Genomic DNA, 25,086 nt, shown 5'->3' with positions numbered 1-25,086 from the left:
CCCACACTACGCTCTTTGGAACTTTATAGGATTACAAAGTACACATTTAATTAATATTAGTTATATTTACAAAGTGCAGAACCTATTCTGAGACTATAGGTATTTTTCCACTATGCGGTTTTTTCGGTATTTTTGTGTATTTTCGATTGGCAACGCGATAGGCGGAAGTGAGGTGCTTCTATTGCTTCTATATGGAGTAAACAATGGATTTAAATAATTTGTTATTGTTATTATTCAAATTTACTCATTTTTAATCTTTTTTTGGCTCATAAAAAAATTTTTAAAGTGGCTCCTGGTAAATAACGCACCTCGTTCGGTTCATGTCACTCCTTGATTCCCCCTGTGACGGCGCTCCACTGTTGTTTTAAGCCTCCTTACAATGATTTGTGTATTGGGAAAATTTAAATGTCTTCAGCGAATGACTATCTTTTTAAAAGAGTTTGCTATTAGGTGTTGGAGCAATATGATGGTGCTTTTGAGAACGTGGAATGGTCTTAGCTTGGATGTAAGGTGTTGCTAACGTGTTGTTCTTCCTTAGAACTACATAAGTAGCAAGAAGTTATTGTCCCACGTTGAAATTGGTAGGGATTTATTTGTTATACAAAATTGCATTTTTCCTATTGGTTTTACCTAAATGGGAACGGTCGTTCTCCCGGAGTTCATGAAGAACGAAACTGTTCGTCTAATATAATTTAATGGCTCTGCGAACTAAGTCCCCAAGAAATAAGTCCCCAAAAAATAAATGAAATAAGTCCCCAAAAATTTGTATGGGGACAACAACAACGATTTTAGATGTCATTTTGGGGAAGTATTTCATTTTTTTGGGGGAAAAAAATTGGGGACTTATTTCATATGCAATAAGTTCCCAAAAGTGGATATGAAATAAGTCCCCAAACCCAATTTTTGGGGACTTATTTCATTTTTCTTGTTTGACAGAAAATAGGTCTAAGTGTGCCAGGCAACGCCTGACAGCTATCACATCATAACCTAGCCTTGGTTTACTAGTAAGTCGCTCAGTTCGCTTATTTACATTGCGCGACGTGTACTATGGAGTGCGAGAGAATTATAGGTCTACGCCGAACTGGCCATTTGTTTTTTGTTAGAGAGCAAAAAATGTTGTATATGAAAAAATCGAGTTATAATAATATAACAAAACTAGAATGCCGAAAAAAAACTTGCCGCGCTCGGTTAAATCTTTTGGAAAACGGTACCTGCGAACAGCCTACAAAATTTATTGAACATATCCATGAAAACGAGGAAGAGGCGTATTTAAAAATAATGGCTCTAAATGATATGAAACAACAATGTTCTAACGTAAATGGCGTTCTAGGAGCAGAAAATAGTGCCATCAGTTGCATTCGATCAGCGTATCGTAATACCTGCGAAAGGTATTTATTGATATTGTGCTTATGCAACTTTATAAAATATTAATTATTTTGTAGGTTCCCAAAAGATACAAAAAACATTGAGTTTGGCAAAATTCGACGCGGCTTACAATATATCGCTAGCCAAACCTTCATTACTTCACCTCAACTTCCAGTGCAAGTTATAGAGGCATTCAATTTTGAGCATGTGTGGACTTCTTTTGGTCTAACCAAGGATATGTCAAATCCACTGCCATTCTTTACCGCTTGTATATTCGAGGAGGAAAAACAAGCTTTTTGCATATTTTCCTCTTTAAAAATAATAAGTGGAATAAAAGAAAACATACCTCCACAGAATAGAAGATTCCTAATGGATGGAACTTTTTAAATAGTTCCAAAAGGGTGCTTTAAACAGCTACTTGTTATTTATATTCAATATTTTGAGGAGGTAAATAACTGCATTCTTTCCAAACAAATAGAATATTAATGAATTCATAAATATATAATATTTAACATGCTTAACGATGGAAAGGTCAAGCTGCGCCGCAGCTTGATATTGAATAAATATGATTTCATATATATATATATATATATATATAAAAGTGTATATATATATATATATATACTTATGGGTAATATTATAGACTTTTTGCTTTTTATAAGTTCATGGAAGTTGAGGGTGTTAAGAATTAAACCTTTTCTTCATAGGTATTTCCAGTATTTTTCATTTTAATGAATAAAAAAAATAAAAAATGTTATGAAGAATTATTACAATATATCAAAGAAAATGTATTCGATTTGGAGCCTTCAAAAATAATAACAGATTATGAGGCAGCCATGAGAAAAGCCATCCGAAATGTGTATCCCACAGTTAAAACTGTTGGTTGCTGGTATGTAAATTGCCGTTTTTTTTTCGATTACATTTTTTTCGTTTTAAGGTTCCATTTTTGCCAAGCATTAAGAAGAAATATGAGCAAACGCAAGTCCTTGCTAGAATTTATTAGGAATTCAAAACTAGCTAGTTCGGATTTTCACAAAATATTGGCTTTACCATTGCTACCTCTGTATTTAATTGAAAGCGTTTTTCACGAAATCAAGATTCGAATTTTTATGTTTGATGTTAACAACGATTTTCGCAATTTTTTAACTTATTTCGACAAGCAGTGGATTAAGAAGGTAACACCTCTTAACGTAAAATATTAAAAATATTAACTTATTTCTGAAGGTGGGCTGCAATAACTTTTCAGTGTATAAGGAAAATACTCGCACGACAGCAGCTGTGGAAGGACACAATGGTGTTTTAGGGCGTTCTGTGTTGCCAAATGGCAATTTCTTTAAATTTGTTAAAGTTATTCGGGACGAGGAATACTTTAAAAGTCGCCAATTTATACAACTAACTGAGAGTGGAGGTTCTTCGACACATAAAAGACGAAAGGAGAATATTGAAAAAGATAAAAAGATTAAGGAAGCAACATTGCTATTGGAGGAAGGAAAGCTAAATGCAGCTTCCTTTTTTTCTCGGATGGTGTATAAGGATAATGACATTAGTGCCAACATGATGGAAAAAAAAAACATTTTTGATGATGTAGATGACGATTCGGCAGACGAAAATTCAGATAAGGAGGAAGCCGCTAATAATCCGATAGCAACAACTGACGATCGTAAATGTGTGGTTTGTTTGGACTTGGTTCCAAATATTTTATTTTTTCCATGCAAACATTTAAAAACTTGCGCTGAATGTCATCTAAAACTACAAGCAGAAGCAATTGCAAGTAACTTAGAGCATTACAAGTGCACTTATTGCAGAAAAGATGTTGAAGATACCATGCAAGTCTTTATTTAATTTTAAATAATTTAAAAAGAAAACGTAAAATACACACATCAAAAGAACTAAAACAAATTTGGGGTGTTATTTTTTTTTTTGAATTGGGAACTTATATTTCATATGAAATAACTCCCCAAACCTTTTGGGGTTTTATTTCATTTTTTTTGTATTGCCGACTTTTTGGGATTGGGGAGTTATTTCGTTTTTTAAATTGGGGACTTATTTCATATGAAACAACTTCCCAATTTTTGGGGCCTTATTTCATTTTTTTTTGGGGACTTATTTCTTGGGGACTTATTTCGCAGAGCCAATTTAATGTATAACAACGAAAGAATGCTTTGTTTTTTAATGTTTTATGAAATTATGCAGAAAGTAATGGAGGTCCGAAACTTTTAGGAGCCAACAAGAATTATGTATAGAACATTATACTATTTTTTTATAAAGATTAAAAATGCCAATTTGCAAAAAACCGCGAATGAAAAATTTTTTTTTAAGTTTGGACCGTATTTTACATTGAAACCATTATGGTTGTTATTTTCATCTGAAAGCTTGGCAAAAATAATAATTTTTGAGTATTTTTATTTATTTTTTATCCAGCGTAATTTAAAATTATAAATGAATTAAACAAAAAAATAGCAACGCCATATCTTCGCTTCTGTCAAATGGATTTTGTTTGAAACTTTTTTAAAAATCCTTTTTAAATGGTGTGATAGTGTCATAAAAATTAGATATCGTTTTGAGACCTTGAAGAAAATCTCGATACGTTTTACAAAGAATCACTTATAAGCTAGAAGGTTGGGATTTCCCACAGATATTCTTGGGCTTCCTACGCAGCGCAAAGTTATTTTACCAAGGTGCCACGCCCCCTCTAACGCCCACAAACTGCAAAAAGCCGTGGCGCCCACAGTTTTCTGTATAAACAGTACCAATTCCGTGCCATAGATGACGCAGTCGCCGCGTGTTCAACACTGCTGCTGGTGCTGGGAAAAAGCTGGTCACTCCAATTTGGAATACATTCTGCATTCACGTAAATTATTTGAAATGAGGCGCGCAAAAAACATACAAGAAGGCATATTTATATTAAAGTTGTTAAGCTGAGTAACGGGTATTTCATAGTGGAGGTATGGTAATTTGGTTTATGGTAAAAATTTGCCTCTTTTTTATTTACATTTACTCGATTTTAATCTTTTTTTGGCTCATAAAAAATTTTTTTGAAGTGGCAACCGTGGTTAAAGTATATGTTAAAAATAATCAGATATGTTTCTTAACTATTATCTTAATCAATTTATTGTATTATTTTACAAAAGGTTAAGGAGACCGTAATTTTACGACAGTTTTCCCGAGTCGAAATTCCCCTTCGGTAATGTTGAGCTGAGCAACTGTTCTTCAGTCAGCTGTTATTGGATAGTGGATTGTGGATGGAGCTCTTCGGGAACACGAGATTTACATTTGTCAAAAATCTTAACCGTTTCACACCAATAGACTGTAGTGGAAGAGGTTATTAAACTGTTCTGCAAACGAAAACATCAATGTTTTCAGCGAAAGCTTAAAATATGTTGTGCAATTGGTAAATAATTAGTATTTTTGTAAGGTGTAGTATGTACTCCGATAAAGTTACACTTTGCTATTAATTATGACAACAACACATATTCGGTTTTGATTAAAATTTTGCCATATAATGTGGGGTACGGGCTTTCCATCACTCAACAATTTCTGTGTAGACTTGTTGAATACGTTATTAAACTACTATTACTATCGAAATTTTACGAAAGCGTTATCCAGTTGAAATCCCCCTTCGTTTATGTTGAGAAGAGCAACGGCTCATCAAGTCAGCTGGTATTACATGGTGGATGTGGAAGTCCTCTGTGGGAACACAAATTTCACATTTGTCAAAAATCCCAACCATTTCACAAAAACTGTGAAATTTGGATGGTGGAATGCTTTCTGTGGGAAGCGACTATAACTTATAGCCGTTCAACTACCAAATAATTGAAATATATCAAAATGCGCCAATGGAATCCAGCTATAAGCACGGAATTCAGAATTCTGAAAGAAATTTCATATAAGGTAGTAATCGAATCGTGCAAGTAGGCCTGAAATAAATTTCGATAACGATATAAGGAAATTGACCTACATGTGTATGTGCATTGGTGAACTTCTCAAAATTAAAGTTAGTTTGGATATATTGGTTAAAATGGCTACTGCAGGTTAGAAATACTATACATTTTGTTATACGTTGTTTAAAAATGTTTTCTTTAAAATGTATCATGTAGGGACAATTTTAACTTCATTTCCGAGATTCCACATGGCTTTGGTAGTGACACGTAATGTGAACAAACGATACATGAATACACTGTACTTATGTATATGTAAAAGAAAAGGTTTTATTCATGTATTTTGTTGTTAATGTAAATATACAAATTAAAACAAAATAAATGGGAATAAAGCAAGAATTAGTTCGAATTATATTGAACTTGAAATAATACACCAGCAGTTTACATTACTACTATTATTTATGGGTATTTTAACGAAGTTAAATCAATACAAATTCCAAATGTTTTTGGTTAGCAGAGATTTCTAAGCTACTTTATTTTATACAAACATACGTATACGTATATAAATACACATTTGTTTTTTATAGGAAAAAAGGGTAAAAAGAACAAAGGAACTGTTATATCTCTTCAATCGTTCCTTTCTAATGCTGATGCCCCAGTTGGAACCACTCAAGTTTCAAAAAAAATTCGAAATTTTGATGGCGAGGACAGCGATGAAGGAAGTGGTTCATTGCCTCTAATTTATCAGCTTCCCACAGCGCCTCGAGCAAATCGGATATTTGATGATAATTCTATTCCTCATAAAGCCCCGTTTATCGCTTATATTAATAACTTGCCATTTGATGCAAATGAAGATGACCTTTACGACTTTTTTGGAGGTATTAATTTAATTTCTTTGAGACTTCCCCGTGAAGATGGTGAAAACGGCCGTTCGAGAGGCTTTGGCTATGTTGAGTTGGAAAATCGAGAGGATTTGATTCATGTACTTAGTTTACCAGATCCATCTATTAAAGGTCGTCGCATTCGCATAGAGCTATCGAATGAAAACGATCAGCAAAACCGGCAGAAAAATAACAGGCGGTTTGATGGCTTCGGTAATAGTGGAGAAAATAGAGACTCGGGAAATTGGAGACGAGATAGTCAAAATAATGGCAGTGGATATCCTTCCAATTTTGACAGGAGCTTTAATAGGGAAAGAAAACCATTGCCAGAAAGGGAAGAAGCAAACACCCCAGGTTCTTGGCGCACAAGCGCTAGACAACAATCCATTGATTCTTCGCCTACACGGAGAGATGTTGACCAAGTATCTGAAAAATATCGTGACGGTCGTGGCAGGGTTGCTGAACGATATACGCGAGAAGATACTGCCAAGTTGGAAGAAAGGCCAAAGTTAAATCTAAAACCTCGAACTTTACCATTGCCAGATTTAAAAAAAATTGACATCGAAAAAAGTGATGACGAAATTAATTCGGCTAAGCAAAGTGGAACTTTATCAATGAATGTGTTTGGATCGGCAAAACCGGTAGACACAGCTGCGCGAGAATTGGCAATAGAGGAACGTTTAGCTCTTGCTCGAAAACAGGATAAGAGCCGCCAAGAGGAGGAGTTCTTAAGTGACAAGCTTTGTGAAGTCCAAATAGATAAAAACGATAATGAAAGCACAAATGCAACTGTTAGCTGGCGCCGGAATCAAGACAATAAGGAAGGCAACAAAATTAATACTTGTCAAGGTAATTCTTTTTTATAATTATTGCTATATTTATATTTACTGTGGAAAAGCCATATTATTATAAACTTCTTTCTTTTACTGTATAATTTATTGCCATAATTTTTTTAAGAATAGAATATTTTGAAGTTGTTTGCAAGCAAGTTCCCTTTATTCATAAAGTTACAAAGTCAGCTTTTAAATGAAAAAAACTTGATGCTTTACTTGCCGAAGTAAAGTCAAACAAGAGAGAATGCTATAGTCGGGTTGGTGCCCCGACTATCTAATACCCGTCACTCAGCTAAAGGGAGTGCGAGGGAGATAGATATATAAACAATTTTGATTGCGTACAACTTTTTAATGAATGGCCCGATCTGAAAAATGTCTTATACATTTCGATAGGTATAAATATACACAACAATATTGCATTTATACTTCTCAGAAATCTTTAATGGTGTGGGCGCCAGACGCATTTTAAAATTGTTAATGGGCGATTGTGAGCGTTAAAGGGGGCTCGGCACTCGGCTGAAATAAACTTGCGCTGCGTAGGAAGCCCAAGAATATGTGTGGAACATCTCAACCTTCTAGCTTTTGTAGTTTCCGAGATCTTAGCGTTCATACGGACAGACTGACGGACAGACAGACGGACATGGCTATATCGACTCGGCTAGTGACCCTGATCAAGAATATATGTATATACTTTTTAGGGTCGGAAATGCTTCCTTCTAGCTGTTACATACTTTTGCACGAATCTAATATACCCTTTTACTCTACGAGTAACGGGTATAAAAATTATATCCTAGAGTATAAGAAAATACAATAAAAACCAACGGAGCTATAATTTGTTTCCAATTAATTTCTTATTAATTTTCCGATCGTTCCTGTAGCAGATATATGATATAGTCGTCCGATTTTTTAAATATTTTATTCGAAATTCGGAAGTATTTAAAGAATACTATTTCCAAGAGTAGATTTTATTTCAAAAAACACCGAAGCTAGAATTTAATTAACGTTTCCTTCCTATGGGAGCTATAATATATAGTTGTCCGATCCGGTCGGTTCCGACTTACATACTACGGTTTCAAGCCGATAGCTTCAAAACTGAGAGACTAGTTTGCGTAGAAACAGACGGTCAGACGGACGGACGGACAGACGGACATGGCTAGATGGACTCGGCTATTGGTGCTGGTCAAGAATGTATATACTTTATGGGGTCGGAAACGTCTTCTTCACTGCGTTGCAAACTTCTGACTGAAATCATAATACCCTCTGCAAGGGTATAAAAACATATTGGATGGAAAACGGTCATGAAGCGAGTCCTGGCCCATTTTTTCTTCTAAAATGTTATATCACAAAACACAAAGAATCTTATCAGGTCCAAAACTAAACTAAAACACGTGCTTAAAATAATAGCGAATATTTTAATAGTTGGATAATGTTTCAATAAACAAATTTATAAAACATGCACTTAAAAAAAGGAACATATTTAAAGGGCATATGAATGAATCATATAATGAATCTTTAACCAATAAAATCCGGCCAGGATCACCGTCAGGATAGCAAAGAAAGAGTTCGAAAGTACTCAGTAAGAAACGTAAATTGACTTGTGTTCTCGCTTGACAAACAACAAAAACCACACAACCAAAAATATTTTATTTTATTTTTTATTTTTCTACATACTCTCCTTGTAACTCCACACACTTCTCCCAGGGATGCTCCCATCTCTGCAACCCTTTCAAATAGTACTTGACGTTTTTGTCTGCAAAATACGAGTTCACGAAAGAGATTGCCTCCTCATTTGACGAAAATCTCTAGCCGCCGAGCGCAGCTTTAAGTTGAGGTGCTTGGTGCTAGATCCGGTGAATAAGGTGGATGGTCAAGCAGTTCGAACCACAATTCGTGGATTTCCGCCATGGCGACTGTTGAGGTGCGTTGTCTTGGTTGAACAAGTCTTTCTTTTTTTGCAAATGTGGCCGATTTTTCGAAATTTCTTCCTTTAGCTTGTCCAATAAATATGCGTAGTATGCTCATGTTTTTCCTTTTTCAAGATAGTCAATAAAAATAATTCCATGCTGTCCCAAAAAACACTCGCCATCATTTTCCCAGCCGAATACACAGCTTTAGGTTTTTTGGGGCCGGTTCCCCCTTTTTTTTTTCCGGCGTATAATGATGAATCCAAGTTTCGTCTACAGTTATCAATCGGCGCCAAAACTCGGTCTTATTGCGTCTAAACTGAGGCAACAGAGTTCCAGCACAGAAAAGGTTCACGCGCGCACGTTTGTGGGCGCGGCACCCAACGCGCGGACAGCTTTCTCATGCCCAAATCTGTCTGTCTGTCTGTCTGTCTGACTGACTGTCTGTCTGTCTGTCTGTCTGTCTGTCTGTCTGTCTGTCTGTCTGTCTGTCTGTCTGTCTGTCTGTCTGTCTGTCTGTCTGTCTGTCTGTCTGTCTGTCTGTCTGTCTGTCTGTCTGTCTGTCTGTCTGTCTGCCTGCCTGTCTGCCTGTCTGCCTGTCTGCCTGTCTGCCTGTCTGCCTGTCTGCCTGTCTGCCTGTCTGCCTGTCTGCCTGTCTGTCTGTCTGTCTGTCTGTCTGTCTGTCTGTCTGTCTGTCTGTCTGTCTGTCTGTCTGTCTGTCTGTCTGTCTGTCTGTCTGTCTGTCTGTCTGCGCCCACATCTTTAAAGATTTCCGAGAAGTAAACATGAAATTTTGTTGTGCACATTTATACATATCGAAATGTAAAACACATTTTTCAAATTGGACCATTCATTAAAAAGTTATACGCAATCAAACAAATTTTATATATCCATCTCCCTCCAGCTCTCTATGGATTTTTGTAAACGTAACATTGTTAAATGGTCTTCTTAAACAACATTTTTTGTTTTAACGACTTTTAAAAAATGGGTTTTGGCCAACCACAGTGGTCAAATGCCCCATAGTGCCATGGGGCACAGAAACTGGATAATTTATCATATATATCAAAAAAACAACAAATCTAGTTATGCATATATATTTTTTTGTTTGAGATAGTACCAATAAAAGTATATTTTTATTTCAGATGAAAAACGTGAAGAAGCTAATCATAAATTAAATCATCCTCGAGACCGATCCGACAGGTAAATAATAGTTAATAGAGGAAAGTATTTGATTGACATTACACGATAGTGAGATTTTGTCAAATAACTTTTTTGTTTATCGCAATGATCGTCATACCCGTCGAGGTGGAGGCGTTCTTGGAGTCAAATCCGATTTAACTTCTGAGCTTGTTGATATTTCTGGTTCATCAGGTATTGAATTTATTTGCGTAAAACTATCTTTCCCAAAAAGTAACATTTTTTTAACTTGCTTCTATATACCCCCCAGCTCCGAATTTAACGTGTATATATTGCACGTGTCCGCCTTACAGTCTATCTCCTTGTTGCTTGCTGAAACTGACCAACTCATTGTGCTCGGTGACTTTAATATTCCCAATATTTCTTGGTTGGAGAGTAATGACTCATTGGCAATGATTACTAGGATGCAACATGACTTTGTTGATGGTCTTGTTGAACTATCCTTGCAGCAAGTTAACTGGATTCCCAATCATATTGGTCGTCTCCTTGACTTAATCTTCGTCTTCGATGGTATCGATGCTGAAGTTAGTCGAATCCGTCACTATCTCTACCTGAAGATTGTCATCATCCTACCCTTCAGCTCTGTATAAATGGATTTTTTAATGCTCCCAGGACTGCAATAAACGTACATCCTAGTTTGTGTTTTAAAAAGACTAACTATGCTAAACTAGTTGAATCTTTATCGACAATCAATTGGTCCTATCTTGTTGACCTTCCTGTTGATGATGCAGTAGGGTATTTTTATAAAGTCCTTTACCGTCTATTTGATGTACATGTCCCTCTTTCCTCCTTGAATTCTTATAGCTCTCCATGGTTTACTCGACAACTATCCTATCTTAAAAATAAAAAAAAACAGACTTTTTAAACGGTTCAAAATTTCTGGCTTGCTGACGGACTGGGCCAAATATAGTTCTGCTAAGGCGGAATTTGTCCAGCACAATTCTGACTGTTATCAAAATTACTTGTCTCGTTGTAAGCGTGATTTCAAAAGTAATCCTAAACTTTTTTATTCTTTCGTTAATTCTAAGCGGAAATGTAATTGCTTCCCTTATTCTCTTTTCCTTAATAATAATATAGCATCTGATGACAATGATATTTCCAACCTATTTGCTGATTTTTTTCAATCGACTTATACGGAATGCAATGGTGTTATTGATAATGATTATCCATACCCACTACCTCATCTGAACTCTATCTTGTGATTAATGTATCTGATGTTCTTCAGAGTCTTGATACTCTTAAGCTCTCTTTTTCACCGGGTCCTGACAAAATACCAAGTTGTATACTGAGGAATTGTTCGTCCAATTTAGCTTTTCCCTTAACATTAATATTTAATTTGTCGCTAAGTCAAGGAAGATTTCCATCCATATGGAAGGAATCGTTTATTGTTCCATTGTTTTAAAAAGGGAACAAGTCCGATATCTCAAATTATCGTGGTATTGCTACACTCAGAGCAATTCCTAAACTTTTAGAAAAAATTATTACCTGTCAGTTGCAGCATCATTGCCGGTCTATTATTTCACCGTGTCAACATGGCTTCACTAGACGTCGCTCTACTTCTACAAACCTACTAGAATTTACATCTTTAATTACTAAAGGCTTCCTGACACATCATCAAACTGATGTAATTTGTACCGATTTTTCTAAAGCTTGCAGAGGGTATTATAATTTCAGTCAGATGTTTGCAACGCAGTGAAGGAGACATTTCCGACCACATAAAGTATATATATTCTTGATCAGCATAAATAGCCGAGTCCATCTAGCCATGTCCGTCTGTCCGTCTGTCCGTTTCTATGCGAACTAGTCCCTCAGTTTTAAAGCTATCGCGATGAAACTTTCCCAGAAGTCTTCTTTCTATTGCAGGTAGTACATATGTCGGAACTAGCCGGATCGGACCACTATATCTTATGGCTCCCATAGGAATAATCAATAAAAATAATACAAAAACAAGAGAGAACGCTATAGTCGGGTGCCCCGACTATCAGATACCCGTTACTCAGCTAAAGGGAGTGCGAAGGAGATGGAGAAAAACTTTGATCCGTCGTAACTTTTTAACGAATGGTCCGATTCAAAAAATTTCTTCTACATTTCGATAGGTATTGATAAACACAATAAAACTGCATTTTTACTTTTCCAAAATATTGAAATTTTTAAAATCGTACATTAGCGATTGTGGGCGTTAGAGGGGGCGTGGCACCCTTTTGAAACAAACTTGCGCTGCGTAGGAACTCCTAGAATCTGCATGCAAAATGTCAATCTTCTAGCTTTTATAGTTTCCGAGATCTCAGCGTTCATACAGACAGACAGACAGACAGACAGACAGACAGACAGACAGACAGACAGACAGACAGACAGACGGACAGACAGACGGACAGACGGACATGGCTAGATCGACTCGGCTAGTGATCCCGATCAAGAATATATATAGTTTATAGGGTCGGAAACGCTTCCTTCTACCTGTTACATACTTTTGCACGAATCTAATATACCCTTTTACTCTACGAGTAACGGGTATAACAAGAGAGAACGCTATAGTCGGGTTGTTGTCCCGACTATCTAATACCCGTCACTCAGCTAAAGGGAGTGCGAACGCTGTGTCGGGTTGGTGTCCCGACTAATAATCGTAACTCAGCTAAAGGGAGTGCGAGGGAGATAGATATATAATTTTTGATTGCGTATAACTTTTTAATGAATGGTCCGATTTGAAAAATGTCTTCTACATTTCGAAAGGTATACATATACACAGCAAAATTGCATTTATACTTCTCGGAAATCTTTAAAGATGTGGGCGCAGGACCCATTTTAAAATCGTTAGTGGGCGATTGTGGGCGTTAGAGGGGGCGTGGCGCTCGGCTAAAATAAACTTGCGCTGCGTAGGAAGCCAAAGAATATGTGTGGGAAATCACAACCTTCTAGCTTTTGTAGTTTCTGAGATCTCAGCGTTCATACAGACGGACGGACAGACAGACAGACAGACAGACAGACAGACAGACAGACAGACAGACGGACAGACGGACAGACGGACATGGCTAGATCGACTCGGCTAGTGACCCTGATCAAGAATATATATACTTTATGGGGTCGGAAACGCTTCCTTCTAGCTGTTACATACTTTTGCACGAATCTAGTATACCCTTTTACTCTACGAGTAACGGGTATAACTATTGTACCTTTGTAGAAAGTAGGCGTATATAAACTTTGGCTGGCCGAAGTTAACTTCCTTTCTTGTTTTTAAATTGTCCCGTTTAGGGTTTCCTCCAAAACTGCTTGACTGGATACTTTTCTACCTTTCTAATAGAACTGAAATGGTCTGTTTTAACAATAGAATTTCCAAAATAATTAATGTTACTTCGGGAGTGCCCCAGGGTAGCCACCTGGGTCCTTTACTCTTTGGCTTAATGATTAACGATCTACCTAATGTTATAAAATCGTCTACCGTATTAATGTATGCAGATGATGTCAAGCTATGTTTGTCCATGTGTTTACCTAGCTCATATAATGACCTTCAATTAGATCTTGCCTGCTCGTATACGTGGTGCATGATTAACATGTTAAATTTAAACTATTCTAAATGTAACTTTATGACCTTTTATCGTTGTTATCCATCTCTGTTTTCTTATTCTATTGGAAATAACGCCCTTGAACGAATTTCATCAGTTTAGGATCTTGGCGTTTTATTTGATCATAAACTTAGTTTTAAAAACCATATTTCTACTATATCTAATAAAGCCAGAAGTCTTCTGGCATTTATGAAACGTTGGCCAAGGGAGTTCGATGATCCTTACACAACAAAGCTTTTGTAAGTTTCTCTTGTTCGTCCGTCTATGGAATATTGCTCTTGTATATGGTCTCCTCAAATTAGCTGTTACCAAAATATGTTAGTCTGTCCAAAAACCATCCCTTCTATTTGCTGTGAGGGGATTAAACTGGGACACAGGTAGTCGATTGCCCTCTTATCTTGCGAGGTTGCGCCTGCTCGACTTACCAACCCTCGTTGAGTTCACTTAACTGGAATGTACCCTGTAGAACAGTTCGCCGTTTTCGTCCGTTATCCCCTGTACATAGATCTAATTATATCCGTCATGATCATTTTCGTGTTCTGTGTGACGACTATAATTCACTGTGCCACGTCTTACTGTTTGATACCCCCAATGCTCCTAATTATAATAAACTTATGTATTTTCTGTCTTCGAATAATTTATATATTCTTTGTAAGCATGTATTTTAAACTGTCTATTGTTAGATCGTAATTTCTCCATGTCCGCGATTCCGCTTACTTGCCCAAAACGGTTTAGGGCTCCGCGCGTAACAAGCTTTGCTTGGTGTCGTAAGGGCCACTTGTTTGTACTGACCATAGTGCATCAACGTCCAAGAATAAAAAAAATAATATTGTTGATGGATTATAAGTTACTAGCAATACTCGATACATGGGTGATATAAAATATAACATTTTTTCAAGCGGCAAATCGATTTTCGATTTCTTGTCCGTCCTTCAAAGAAGCAAATAAAAGGCGCGCCATTTTGGGACTACGTGGTGTATCACATCAATCTTTTATTTATTCCGTATATTTTATTCGCTGTAAGCGGAAGATAGAACTTAACCTTCTGGTGTAAAGTCTTAGGAATGAAAAGATTTTTTAAAGTGGCTCTCAAACGTTTTTTTTTATGTTAAGGTTACAGAAAAACCACCTAAGAAAATGACGGAAAAAACTATCGCGTGCGACATGTAGCGTGTGACAGTCACTTCGATGTCAATAAAAAATCAAACCAAATACTTTTTTAAGAAAAAAGGACAAGGAACACTATGAAATTAACTGCATTATAATATTCCTTCGTTACAATCTAAAGTAAAGCAGGAAGTCAAAAAAGTCTCTTCTATTGGTGTCGCTTGCGAAAACAAAAAATGTCCAAAATCAGCTTTAGCACATATTTAAGTGGTATTCAAGACCTTTAATTTGAGCCTAGTGCCAAAAGGAAAGAAGTACTGGACGATGGTTTTTTTCACCTGCAATGCGTACAAACGTCGCGTGCGACAGCAGAGAATTGCCCATATACACTTAAATTTAAATTGTTCAAATTAAACAACAGTGAAAAGGGCGTTTAAGTACTTTAAAACGTGGTATAGCACATTTCTGTGGCTATAGTAGTTTGGAAGTTACGAACTTACGAAATTTAGCTATTTGTAGCTGTTTTCCCGCTAAATTAGCGGGTTTTTCCAAAAGTCGTAAAACAAAAGTTTCCTATATGGAACTGTTTAAAACAATTGAAAGGATTCCATGAACTTAAAATACAGTTTGGATACGCTCCCACAATATTTAATATTTAGGCAGCGATAGTTGTTCTAAGCTGGCAAAAGTGGATACTTATGTTTTTGAATAACTTTTGAACATTATTTTTTACAATAACGTCATAAATACCAAAATTTAAGAAATCTCAAAGACTATACAGATTATAGTTTTAAAGAAAATCGTTAGATGCGTATTTGAGAAAAAAAGCTTTAAAAAACTAGACTAAACTATTGTATTTACATAAATTACGATAAGTCAGCGTTTATAGGATTTCTAAAAACCTTCAATATGAGGTAACCCAACGTTTTGGGCCAGACTGACAAACTGACAAACAGAATTACATTTTTATTTTAACAGATTTTATCATATGACCCCTCATTCGACGGGTATTTTCAATAGGAAAGAACTAAAAATTGCGAGGAGGTATTTATTAGAGCTTGAAAATTATCGATGTCAGTATCGATATGATCGATACTTCTGATATTTTTCAAACATCGATATTTATTTATAACATCGATGTTTTTCTGACGTTTTATTAGAGAGAAACGAACAGATTTCACTCTTTAATTTTGAGGACCAAAATAACTTTAAATACAAAATCACTTAAAGTAGGGACAAATTACCATACAAATTACCATACGAGTTGGTACTTTGTTCTTCTTTGGTCCCATAGATATTATGAAATACTTAAAAGTAGGCGAAAAGGGCATAGGTTATGGCAAAAAATGGTCAATAAAAGAACCGCGAGTTCTTGAGAAGAGGAGGAACTTTGGTTTTTTTAGTACCAAAAACAAAATCTTGGTTGCAGCTACCGACCTGTCCGCTATTAAAAAATCTCAAGAAACCGCGAATTCATAGCCTTTGATAAGAATTGGTCGCTTTTCGAAGATCGTTTGAGCGATTTGGACTCAAGGATCAAAAAAAAAAAACAACCGCAAATTCTTCAGAAGAGGAGGAATTTTTACTTCTTTATGGTATAGTATCAATTAAAGTAGGGGAAATAACCATAGGTTGTGGCATAAAATCGAAAATGAAAGAACCGCGATTTCTTGGGGAAAGGAGGAACTCGTTCTTTTAATACCAACAACAAACAAAACGAAGACCGTTTGAGCAATTTTGGCAAAGGATCAAAAAAAAAAGCAACCGGAAATTCTTCAGAAGAGGAGGAATTTGTTCTTCTTTAGTACCAAAAAATGGGATGGAACAAAGGTTTGTTCTATTATTTTACATAAGTATTTCCTCAGAAGATATTTTAAAAAAAATTCTTAAGAAGCCGTGAATGTCTTTGACTAAGAATTGGTGTCTTTCTAGAGATGTGACGCAACTCAACTCAATGATCAAAAAAAAAAACCACGAGTTCTTAAGAGGAGGATCCTTTAGTCTAAAATTGCATTTTAATAATGAAAACCGGAAATTAAAATTAAATAAATTAACCGCGATTTTTTCTAATAATAATATTAATAATAATGCAAGTGTATTACGCATGTATATAATAATAATACGTGGTATTAACAGAATTATAAAATTGTTTTTAATTTGTCTTTGCTTTCCTTGAAAACATCGATATTATCGATACGATAATGATAAAGTATCGAAAATATCGATACTGTCATTTATCGATAATTTTCAAGCTCTAGTATTTATCCCCACCGGCCCCAACAGCTCAAAATTTCGAAATTTTTACTTTCACCGCTCTCTTCCAAGCCAATTGATTTTCTTAAAGTCTTGGTATGCAATTCTGTTAGTTTTTGCCATACCTTCCGGTATCAGTCATTATGATCTGACCATCACAGTGGACTGCCGTCCACTGTGTGGACCTTAAGAATTCGCGTTGGGTCGATGAGCTGTGAAAATTGTGATCATTGTCTTATTTATAAATCAATTTTTTTCTTTGGGTAACCTTAAACCTGAACTGATATTGTCGAACATACTTATGGTCTAAAATGATGTTTGACCCCCCCCAAACGCGAATGAAAAATACAGCTTTTTTTGAGGAAAATATCATAGTAGTCAGCTCAGATGTATTATTAAATTTAAAATAAAAATTTGAAATTGATATTCAGTACTATAAATGTGCTGACTACTATGATATTTTTCTCAAAAAAACAGTATTTTTCATTCGCGTTTGGGGGGGGTCAAACATCATTTTAGACCATAAGTATGTTCGCCAATATGGCTTAGAATCCTTTAAAGATTACGTTCCCCCTATACGATTTTTTGGGGTCCCAAATCGACCCACCCTAATATTGGTGTCCCGACTATCTAATACCCGTCACTCAGCTAAAGGGAGTGCGAGGGAGATGGTAATATAAAATTTTGATTGCGCATAACTTTTTAATGAATGGTTTGATTTGAAAATAAATACTTCTCGGAAATCTTTAAAGGCGTGGGCGCCAGACACATTTTAAAATCGTTAGAGGTCGACTGTGGGCGTTAGAGAGGGCGTGGCGATCGGCTGAAATAAACTTGGATGAATTTCCATTTAAACATTTCCATTTGATTAAACAATATGAGGCACGTGTAAGGAGGGGCAAGAGAATCAATTGATTTAAATATTTCGTTGTTTGAATATTTTCAATGCGGTTTGAATTTTAAAACACTAAAATTGGGAATGTAAATGCAATATTCTTTAAGCAAAAGGATATCATTAATATTATACCCGTTACTCGTAAAATGAAAGGGTATATTATATTCGTGCAAAAGTATGTCACCAGAGCATGTAAAAAACAGTTGATCGTTTTTTCGTTTGCTGTCTCGGTCTGAACGAAACCGAAAAAAATTTAAAAATTTGGTTTCGGTCTGAGGGAAACACTTCGTTTCAGTTTGTTTCGGTTTTCGGTTGACCGTTCTCGACTGAAAATAAATTTTTTCAATCCTTCAAAAACCGATTTTGGGGACCGTTTGTATGAAACGGTTTAAAATGCTCAGTAAAAACGGTATTTTTTGACAGTTCTGTCTTTCCTTTGCCTTACACCTTTAAAAATGTAAGGTAATATATAGAACATTTATTTGAAAATACATATATTCCTGTCCAAGCGGGATTATATTAAATTCTTAAGAAATCGCGGTCCATCGAGGATACTTTTTTCGCGAATTTCGGGGGTTAGTCCACTAATCTAGAGTATTACCGGTCATTGCAATCTGCAGTTACTGGGGAAAATCTTTGAAAACATCAGGGAACACAAAAAATATGATAAAACATCTCAAGCCAGCGAATTTGTCGAGCCCATACTCTTCAGATTCAAAACGGAAAAAAGTAATCAATTATTTTTTCTTTCTTAATGGCCCAGTTTGTAAAAATTTAAAAACATCGGTGTTTTTCGTTCCGGTCTGTCTCCTGCTCTTGGTATTAATCTTTTAGCTAAAATTTAAATACCCTTTGCAAAGGTATATTTATGTTCATGTTTATATGAGTAAAAACAAATGCAAATATACGCCAAGCCAATAAAAATGACCATTTTTAGTCAAAACCATCGAAAAACATCGATGTTTTTTGACATAAACATCGAAAACATCAATGTTTCCAAAAATCGATATTTCTCCACCTTTAATGCGCCCAGGTGCATTAAAATTACTGTTACCATTATCTTTTAAAGAATACGCTGTTTTCAAGTTTTATGATAAAGCGCCATTGGTGATGCTGTTATACGAGTAAAGACATACAATGGCCATCATCGTCTGAAGAATTCGCGGATTTAAGTCTTGTAAGGTAAAGCCTCTAAGTGATGTGGTTATACGAGTAAATGTATACAATGGCCATCATGTTCTGAAGTTTTATGATAAAGCACCATTGGTGATGCTGTTATACGAATAAAGATATACAATGGCCATATCTCCTGATTAATTCGCGGATTTATGCCTTGTAAGACAGCCTTTAAGTGATGGTGTTATACGATTAAATATACAAGCCTTGTCAAAAGTATTTCACAAATTTGAATGTTAACTGTACTCATTTTTTGAACTTATAATATAAACATTTTGGCACCTATGGAAAGAGCACTTCAATTCCGTTTAAATGACACAAAAATTTTCTTAACCCATTAAGCACCCTTTGAAAAGTGGGCAAATTAGACAATTTTTTTTTCAAGTCAAATTTTCAACTTTTTCTCTGGGGCTTAAAACAAAAATGTTTTGATGCAAAGTTGTTCCCCAATCAAAATTAATAATAACTGCAAAAAAAAAAAATTTAAAATATTTTTCCTTGTATTTTTTATGATTTTTTGAAAATAGCTATTTTTGCCGCTTTTTCTTCCTTTTCATACAAAATTTTACTGAGAGGTCTCCATTCAAAAAATCATAAAAAATACAAGGAAAAATATTTTGAAAATTTTTTTTTGCAGTTATTATTAATTTTGATTGGGGAACAACTTTGCATCAAAACATTTTTGTTTTAAGCCCCAGGAAAAAAGTTGAAAATTTGACTTTCGCAAAATTTGCTCACTGTTCAAAGGAGTCTTAATGGGTTAAGAAAATTTTTGTGTCATTTAAACGGAATTGAAGTGCTCTTTCTATAGGTGCCAAAAGTTTATATTATAAGTTCAAAATATAAGTACAGTTAACATTAACATTTGGGAAAATACTTTTGACCACCCCTGTACATAATGGCCATCATATTCTAATGAACTCGCGGTTTTTTATTTTGTTTAACAAAGCGTCTAAGAGATAGTATTATCCGAGTAAATCATCTTTATCTTCCATAATCTTCTGAAGAATTCGCGGTTTTTCATATTTTACATTAAGTAAAAATATAAAATATATATAACAAGCTTAAGACACAATAAAATCCCAAATACTCTTTGTTGAAGATTTTTATAACTAAAAAATTGAATTTTTTTAAAAATCAAATTAAAAAAGTGTAATTAGGTTTAAAATATTTGGAAACAACAATCCAAATTTTTGGTGTATAGAACATATTCTGTGTTTAAACACATAGGTATAAAAAGTCAAAAGACCGTTTTTGTTCTGCGTTCAGTTAAAACGGTCTTTAATCAACCGAAGCCGTTTTGAAACAAAAAAATCGGTTAGGCTCAGATGACACATTCAATTTTTAGCGTCAATTTATTGTGACAATTTTTCATTTGCGTGAGTTTAAAGAAGTGCAAGCGAATCAGGATAAATATAATATCGCGCCTTTATTATTGGTGTAAGTGGTAGAGTAGCCAAAAATATTTGATTCTTTCTCGCGCTCGGTTAAAGTCCCATTAAAGAAAAATTGCTACAATAAATTGACGCTAAAAATTGAATGTGTCATCTGAGCCTTACTGGTAGGAAAGACCGAAAACCTTTTGAACCAAAATAAACAGTTTCTATGTGACTATTTGCTCAAAGGGTCCCAAAGTGAGAGTTATTTTGAGACAGCTAGAAATAGTAAACATAGCAGTGAATAGTGAGAAAACAAAGTTTATGGTGTGCTCTAGCAGAGAATCGCGGCGTCTTGATTCTTAGCTGACTGCAGAGAACTATAGCTTTGGGTCCGTCAAGGAGTTCATCTACCTAGGCACTGTTATAACAAGCACAAATGATGTCAGTCTGGAGATTAAGCGGAGAATAACACCTGCCAACAGGTGTTACTTTGGGCTCAGTAGGCAGTTCAATAGTAGAGCTCTCTCTCGACGCACAAAAACCACACTCTACAAGACGCTCATTCTTCTAGTACTTCTATAGGGTGCGGAAAGCTGGACAGTGACGCAGTCAGATGCAGCTGCTTTTGGAGTGTTCGAGAGAAAAATTCTTCGCAAAATCTTTGGTCCAATCTGCGTGGACGATGTTTATCGCCTCAGATACAACCACGAGGTGTATGAGCTGTACGGTGATGTTGACGTAGCCAGCCGAGTGAAATCTCAAAAACTTCGCTGGCTGGACCACATTGCCCGTATGGATGAAGACGCTCCGGCTCGTAAGGAGTTTGATGCGGACGACCCCGAACGCGTTGGCAAGATCAGGTGATGGAAACCCTGTCCACACTTGGTGTTACCAACTGGCGAAGGCGCGCCCAGGACAGAGACGCGTGGAGGCACATTGCGCTTCAGGCCGAGACCCGATAAAAGGGTTGTCATGGCCATATAATAATAAAAGTTAACTGTTTCTTACATGCTCTGTATGTAACAACTAGAAGGAAGCGTTTCCGACCCCATAAAGTATATATGGGCAATTCTCTGCTGTCGCACGCGGTGTTCATACGCTTTGCAGGTGAAAACAACTATTTTCCAGTACTTCTTTTTTTTGGCACTGTGCTTAAATTAAAGGTCTTGATTAGCACTAAAATATGTGCTAGGGCTGACTTTGGGACATTTTCGTTTATAAGATATATAAAAAAAACCAAGACTTTCACACGCGACACCAATAGAAGTTACTTTTTTGACTTCCTGCTTAACTTTCGATTGTAACGAAACGTGAAGGAATATTTCAATGCAGTTAATTTCATAGTGTTCATTGATCTTTCTTCTTTAAAATGTATTTTGTTTGATTACAAAATAACGAGTAGTTAATTATACCCTTGCAGAGGGTATTATGATTTCAGTCAGAAGTTTGGAACGCAGTGAAGGAGACGTTTCCGACCCCATAAAGTATACATATTCTTGATCAGCATCACTAGACGAGTCGATCTAGCCATGTCCGTCTGTCCGTCCGTTTCTACGCAATCTCAGTTTTAAAGCTATCGGGATGAAACTTTCGTAAAAGTCGTATTTCAATTGGAGGTAGTATATATGTCGGAACCGACCGGATCGGACAACTATATCTTATAGCTCCCATAGGAAGGATCAAAAAACAAGAAAGGAAGCTACCTTCGGCCAGCCGAAGCTTATATACCCTTGCAGATAAAGTAGTACTCACTCGGTGCAGTTCCAGGGATTCCAGATTCAGCGTTTCTATTTTTATACCCGTTACTCGTAGAGTAAAAGGGTATACTAGATTCGTGCAAAAGTATGTAACAGCTAGAAGGAAGCGTTTCCGACCCCATAAAGTATATATATTCTTGATCAGGGTCACTAGCCGAGTCGATCTAGCCATGTCCGTCTGTCCGTCTGTCTGTCTGTCTGTCTGTCTGTCTGTCTGTCTGTCCGTCTGTCCGTCTGTCCGTCTGTATGAACGCTGAGATCTCAGAAACTACAAAAGCTAGAAGGTTGAGATTTCCCACACATATTCTTTGGCTTCCTACGCAGCGCAAGTTTATTTTAGTCGAGCGCCACGCCCCCTCTAACGCCCACAATCGCCCACTAACGATTTTAAAATGGGTCCTGCGCCCACATCTTTAAAGATTTCCGAGAAGTATAAATGCAATTTTGTTGTGTATATTTATACCTATCGAAATGTAGAAGACATTTTTTAAATCGGACCATTCATTTAAAAGTTATACGATTTATAAATTGTCAACATATATCTATCTCCCTCGCACTCCCTTTAGCTGAGTTACGATTATTAGTCGGGACACCAACCCGTCACAGCGTTCGCTCTCCCTTTAGCGGAGTGACGGGTACTAGATAGTCGGGACACCAACCCGACTATAGCGTTCTCTCTTGTTGAATTTTGTTTTTAAGTAGTCAAGAATTAAAACGCCTACTTCCTACAAAGTAACAATGAATTTTCTTATATACGTTTGAATATTCCTATGGGAGCCTTAAGATATAGTGGTCCGATTCGGCTCGCTCCGACATATGTACTACCTGCAATAGAAAAAAGACTTTCGGGAAAGTTTCATCGCGATAGCTTTAAAACTGAGAGACTAGTTCGCATAGAAACGGACAGACGGACATGGCTAGATAGACTCGGCTATTGGTGCTGATCAAGAATATATATACTTCATTTGGTCGGAAACGTCTCCTTCACTGCGTTGCAAACATCTGACTGAAATTATAATACCCTCTACAAGGTAATAAAAAAGCGTAAAAAAATTCTAGCTCCGGTGTTTTTTGAAATTTTACCTTCTACTCTTGGGAATAATTTTTTTTTATATTTTTCTGAATTTCGCTTTTTTTGTTTTTTTAATCGGATCACTATATCATATAGCTGCCATAGGAACGGTCGAAAAATTAAATGGAGATTAATGGGGAAAAAATAATATCTATGTTGGTTTTTATTACATTTCCTTCTACTCTGGGATATGACTATTTTGAAATATTTCCGAATTTCGTTTTTAATTTTTAAAAGATCGAACTTCTATATCATATAGCTGTGACAGAAATGATCGAAAAATTAATGTGAAATAATAAGAAATTTAACATTTTTGCGATTTGTAAATTAATAGAATGATCTGCAAGGGTATATAAGCTTCGGCTTGCCGAAGATAGCTTCCTTTCTTGTTTTTTTTTTGGCATCGATGTAACTGTCACACGCTACATGTCGCACGCGATAGTTTTTTCCGTCATTTTCTTAGGTTGTTTTTCTGTAACCTTAAAATTATCCTAGGATACTCAAATTACTTAGCTTAGTTGAGGATCCATCTAACTTGAATCAAATATCAGTGCAAAATTATATAAAAATATGTTTTTTTCAAGTTTTACGCTTTTTGGCTTGGTTGACAACCCCAGAGAATTGCCCATGTATTCTTGATTAGGATCACTAGCCGAGTCGATATAGCCATGTCCGTCTGTCTATCCGTATGAACGCTGAGATCGCGAAAACTACAAAAGCTAGAAGGTTAAGTTTTCCCACACATATTCTTGGGCTTTCTACTCAGCCGAACGCCACGCCCCCTCTAACGCCCACAATCGCCTGATTTTAAAATGTGTCCTGCGCCCACACTTTTACAGATTTCAAAAAAGTAAAAATGCAATTTTTATAATCGTTACTCGTAGAGTAAAAGGGTATATTAGATTCGTGCAAAAGTATGTAACAGCTAGAAGGAAGCGTTTCCGACCCCATAAAGGATATATATTCTTGATCAGGGGCACTAGCCGAGTCGATCTAGCCATGTCCGTCTGTCCGTCTGTATGAACGCTGAGATATCAGAAACTACAAAAGCTAGAAGGCTGAGATTTCCCACACATATTCTTTGGCTTCCTACGCACGTTTATTTTAGCCGAGCGCCACGCCCCCTCTAACGCCCACAATCGCCCACTAACGATTTTAAAATCGGTCCTGCGCCCACATCCTAAAAAATTTCCGAGAAGTATAAATGCAATTTTGTTGTGTATATTTATACCTATCGAAATGTAGAAGACATTTTTCAAATCGGACCATTCATTAAAAAGTTATACGCAATCAAAATTTATATATCTATCTCCCTCGCTTTCCCTTTAGCTGAGTTACGATTATTAGTCGGGACAGCAACCCGAGTACAGCGTTCGCACTCCCTTAAGCAGAGTGACGGGTATTAGATAGTCGGGACACCAACCCGACTATAGCGTTCTCTCTTGTTTTGAGTATATTTATACCTATCGAAATGTAGAAGACATTTTTCAAATCGGACCATTCATTAAAAAGTTATACGCATTCAAAATTGTTTATATATCTATCTCTTTCGCACTCCCATTAGCTGAGTTACGATTATTAGTTAGTCGGGACACCAAACCCAGTACAGCGTTCGCACTCCCTTTAGCTGAGTGACGGGTATGACATAGTCGGGACACCAACCCGACTATAGCGTTCTCTCTTGTTTGTTCTAATTTGTACCTCACACGCGGCTCCTAATTATTTTAGTAATTAATGTGATTTTTTTTAGATTTGTATGTCAATTAGAGCCCAGCATGAATCATTCAATTTTTGTTTTATCATAGTATGCCATGAAATTTCTGATTTGT

The 25,086-nt window shown here is 36.1% G+C and overlaps 2 protein-coding genes across 5 annotated transcripts in view; both read left to right on the top strand.

Annotated features, from left to right (window-relative positions):
- The first annotated feature begins 1,061 nt into the window (after positions 1-1,061).
- LOC138913292 (uncharacterized) lies at positions 1,062-3,209 on the top strand. Of its 2 annotated transcripts, XM_070216486.1 has the most exons (5): positions 1,062-1,388; positions 1,443-1,812; positions 2,073-2,254; positions 2,303-2,540; positions 2,590-3,209. In XM_070216486.1, exons 3-5 carry the CDS (start codon positions 2,097-2,099, stop codon positions 3,205-3,207), a joined length of 1,014 nt encoding a protein of 337 aa, XP_070072587.1. In that variant the 5' UTR covers positions 1,062-1,388; positions 1,443-1,812; positions 2,073-2,096; the 3' UTR covers positions 3,208-3,209. The 2 variants fall into 2 exon arrangements, 1 of the variants encoding a protein (XP_070072587.1); XR_011418971.1 differs by having other exon boundaries at positions 2,073-2,540; positions 2,612-3,209.
- Positions 3,210-5,245: 2,036 nt separating this feature from the next.
- The window catches only part of eIF4B (eukaryotic translation initiation factor 4B), a 32,770-nt gene continuing 12,929 nt past the window's right edge, over positions 5,246-25,086 (top strand). For 2 of the 3 annotated variants that reach the window (XM_070216744.1, XM_070216743.1), the window contains exons 1-3: positions 5,246-5,396; positions 5,831-6,973; positions 10,004-10,061. In XM_070216744.1, the coding sequence (XP_070072845.1) occupies positions 5,324-5,396; positions 5,831-6,973; positions 10,004-10,061 (1,274 nt within the window). In that variant the 5' untranslated portion in view covers positions 5,246-5,323. The remainder of the gene's footprint in view (positions 5,397-5,830; positions 6,974-10,003; positions 10,062-25,086) is intronic. The other variant, XR_011419032.1, reaches the window with a different exon arrangement.

This window comes from Drosophila takahashii, chromosome 3R, assembly GCF_030179915.1.
Source record: "Drosophila takahashii strain IR98-3 E-12201 chromosome 3R, DtakHiC1v2, whole genome shotgun sequence".
Lineage (NCBI taxonomy): Eukaryota > Metazoa > Arthropoda > Insecta > Diptera > Drosophilidae > Drosophila > Drosophila takahashii.
This window is presented reverse-complemented; position numbering and strand designations above follow the sequence as displayed.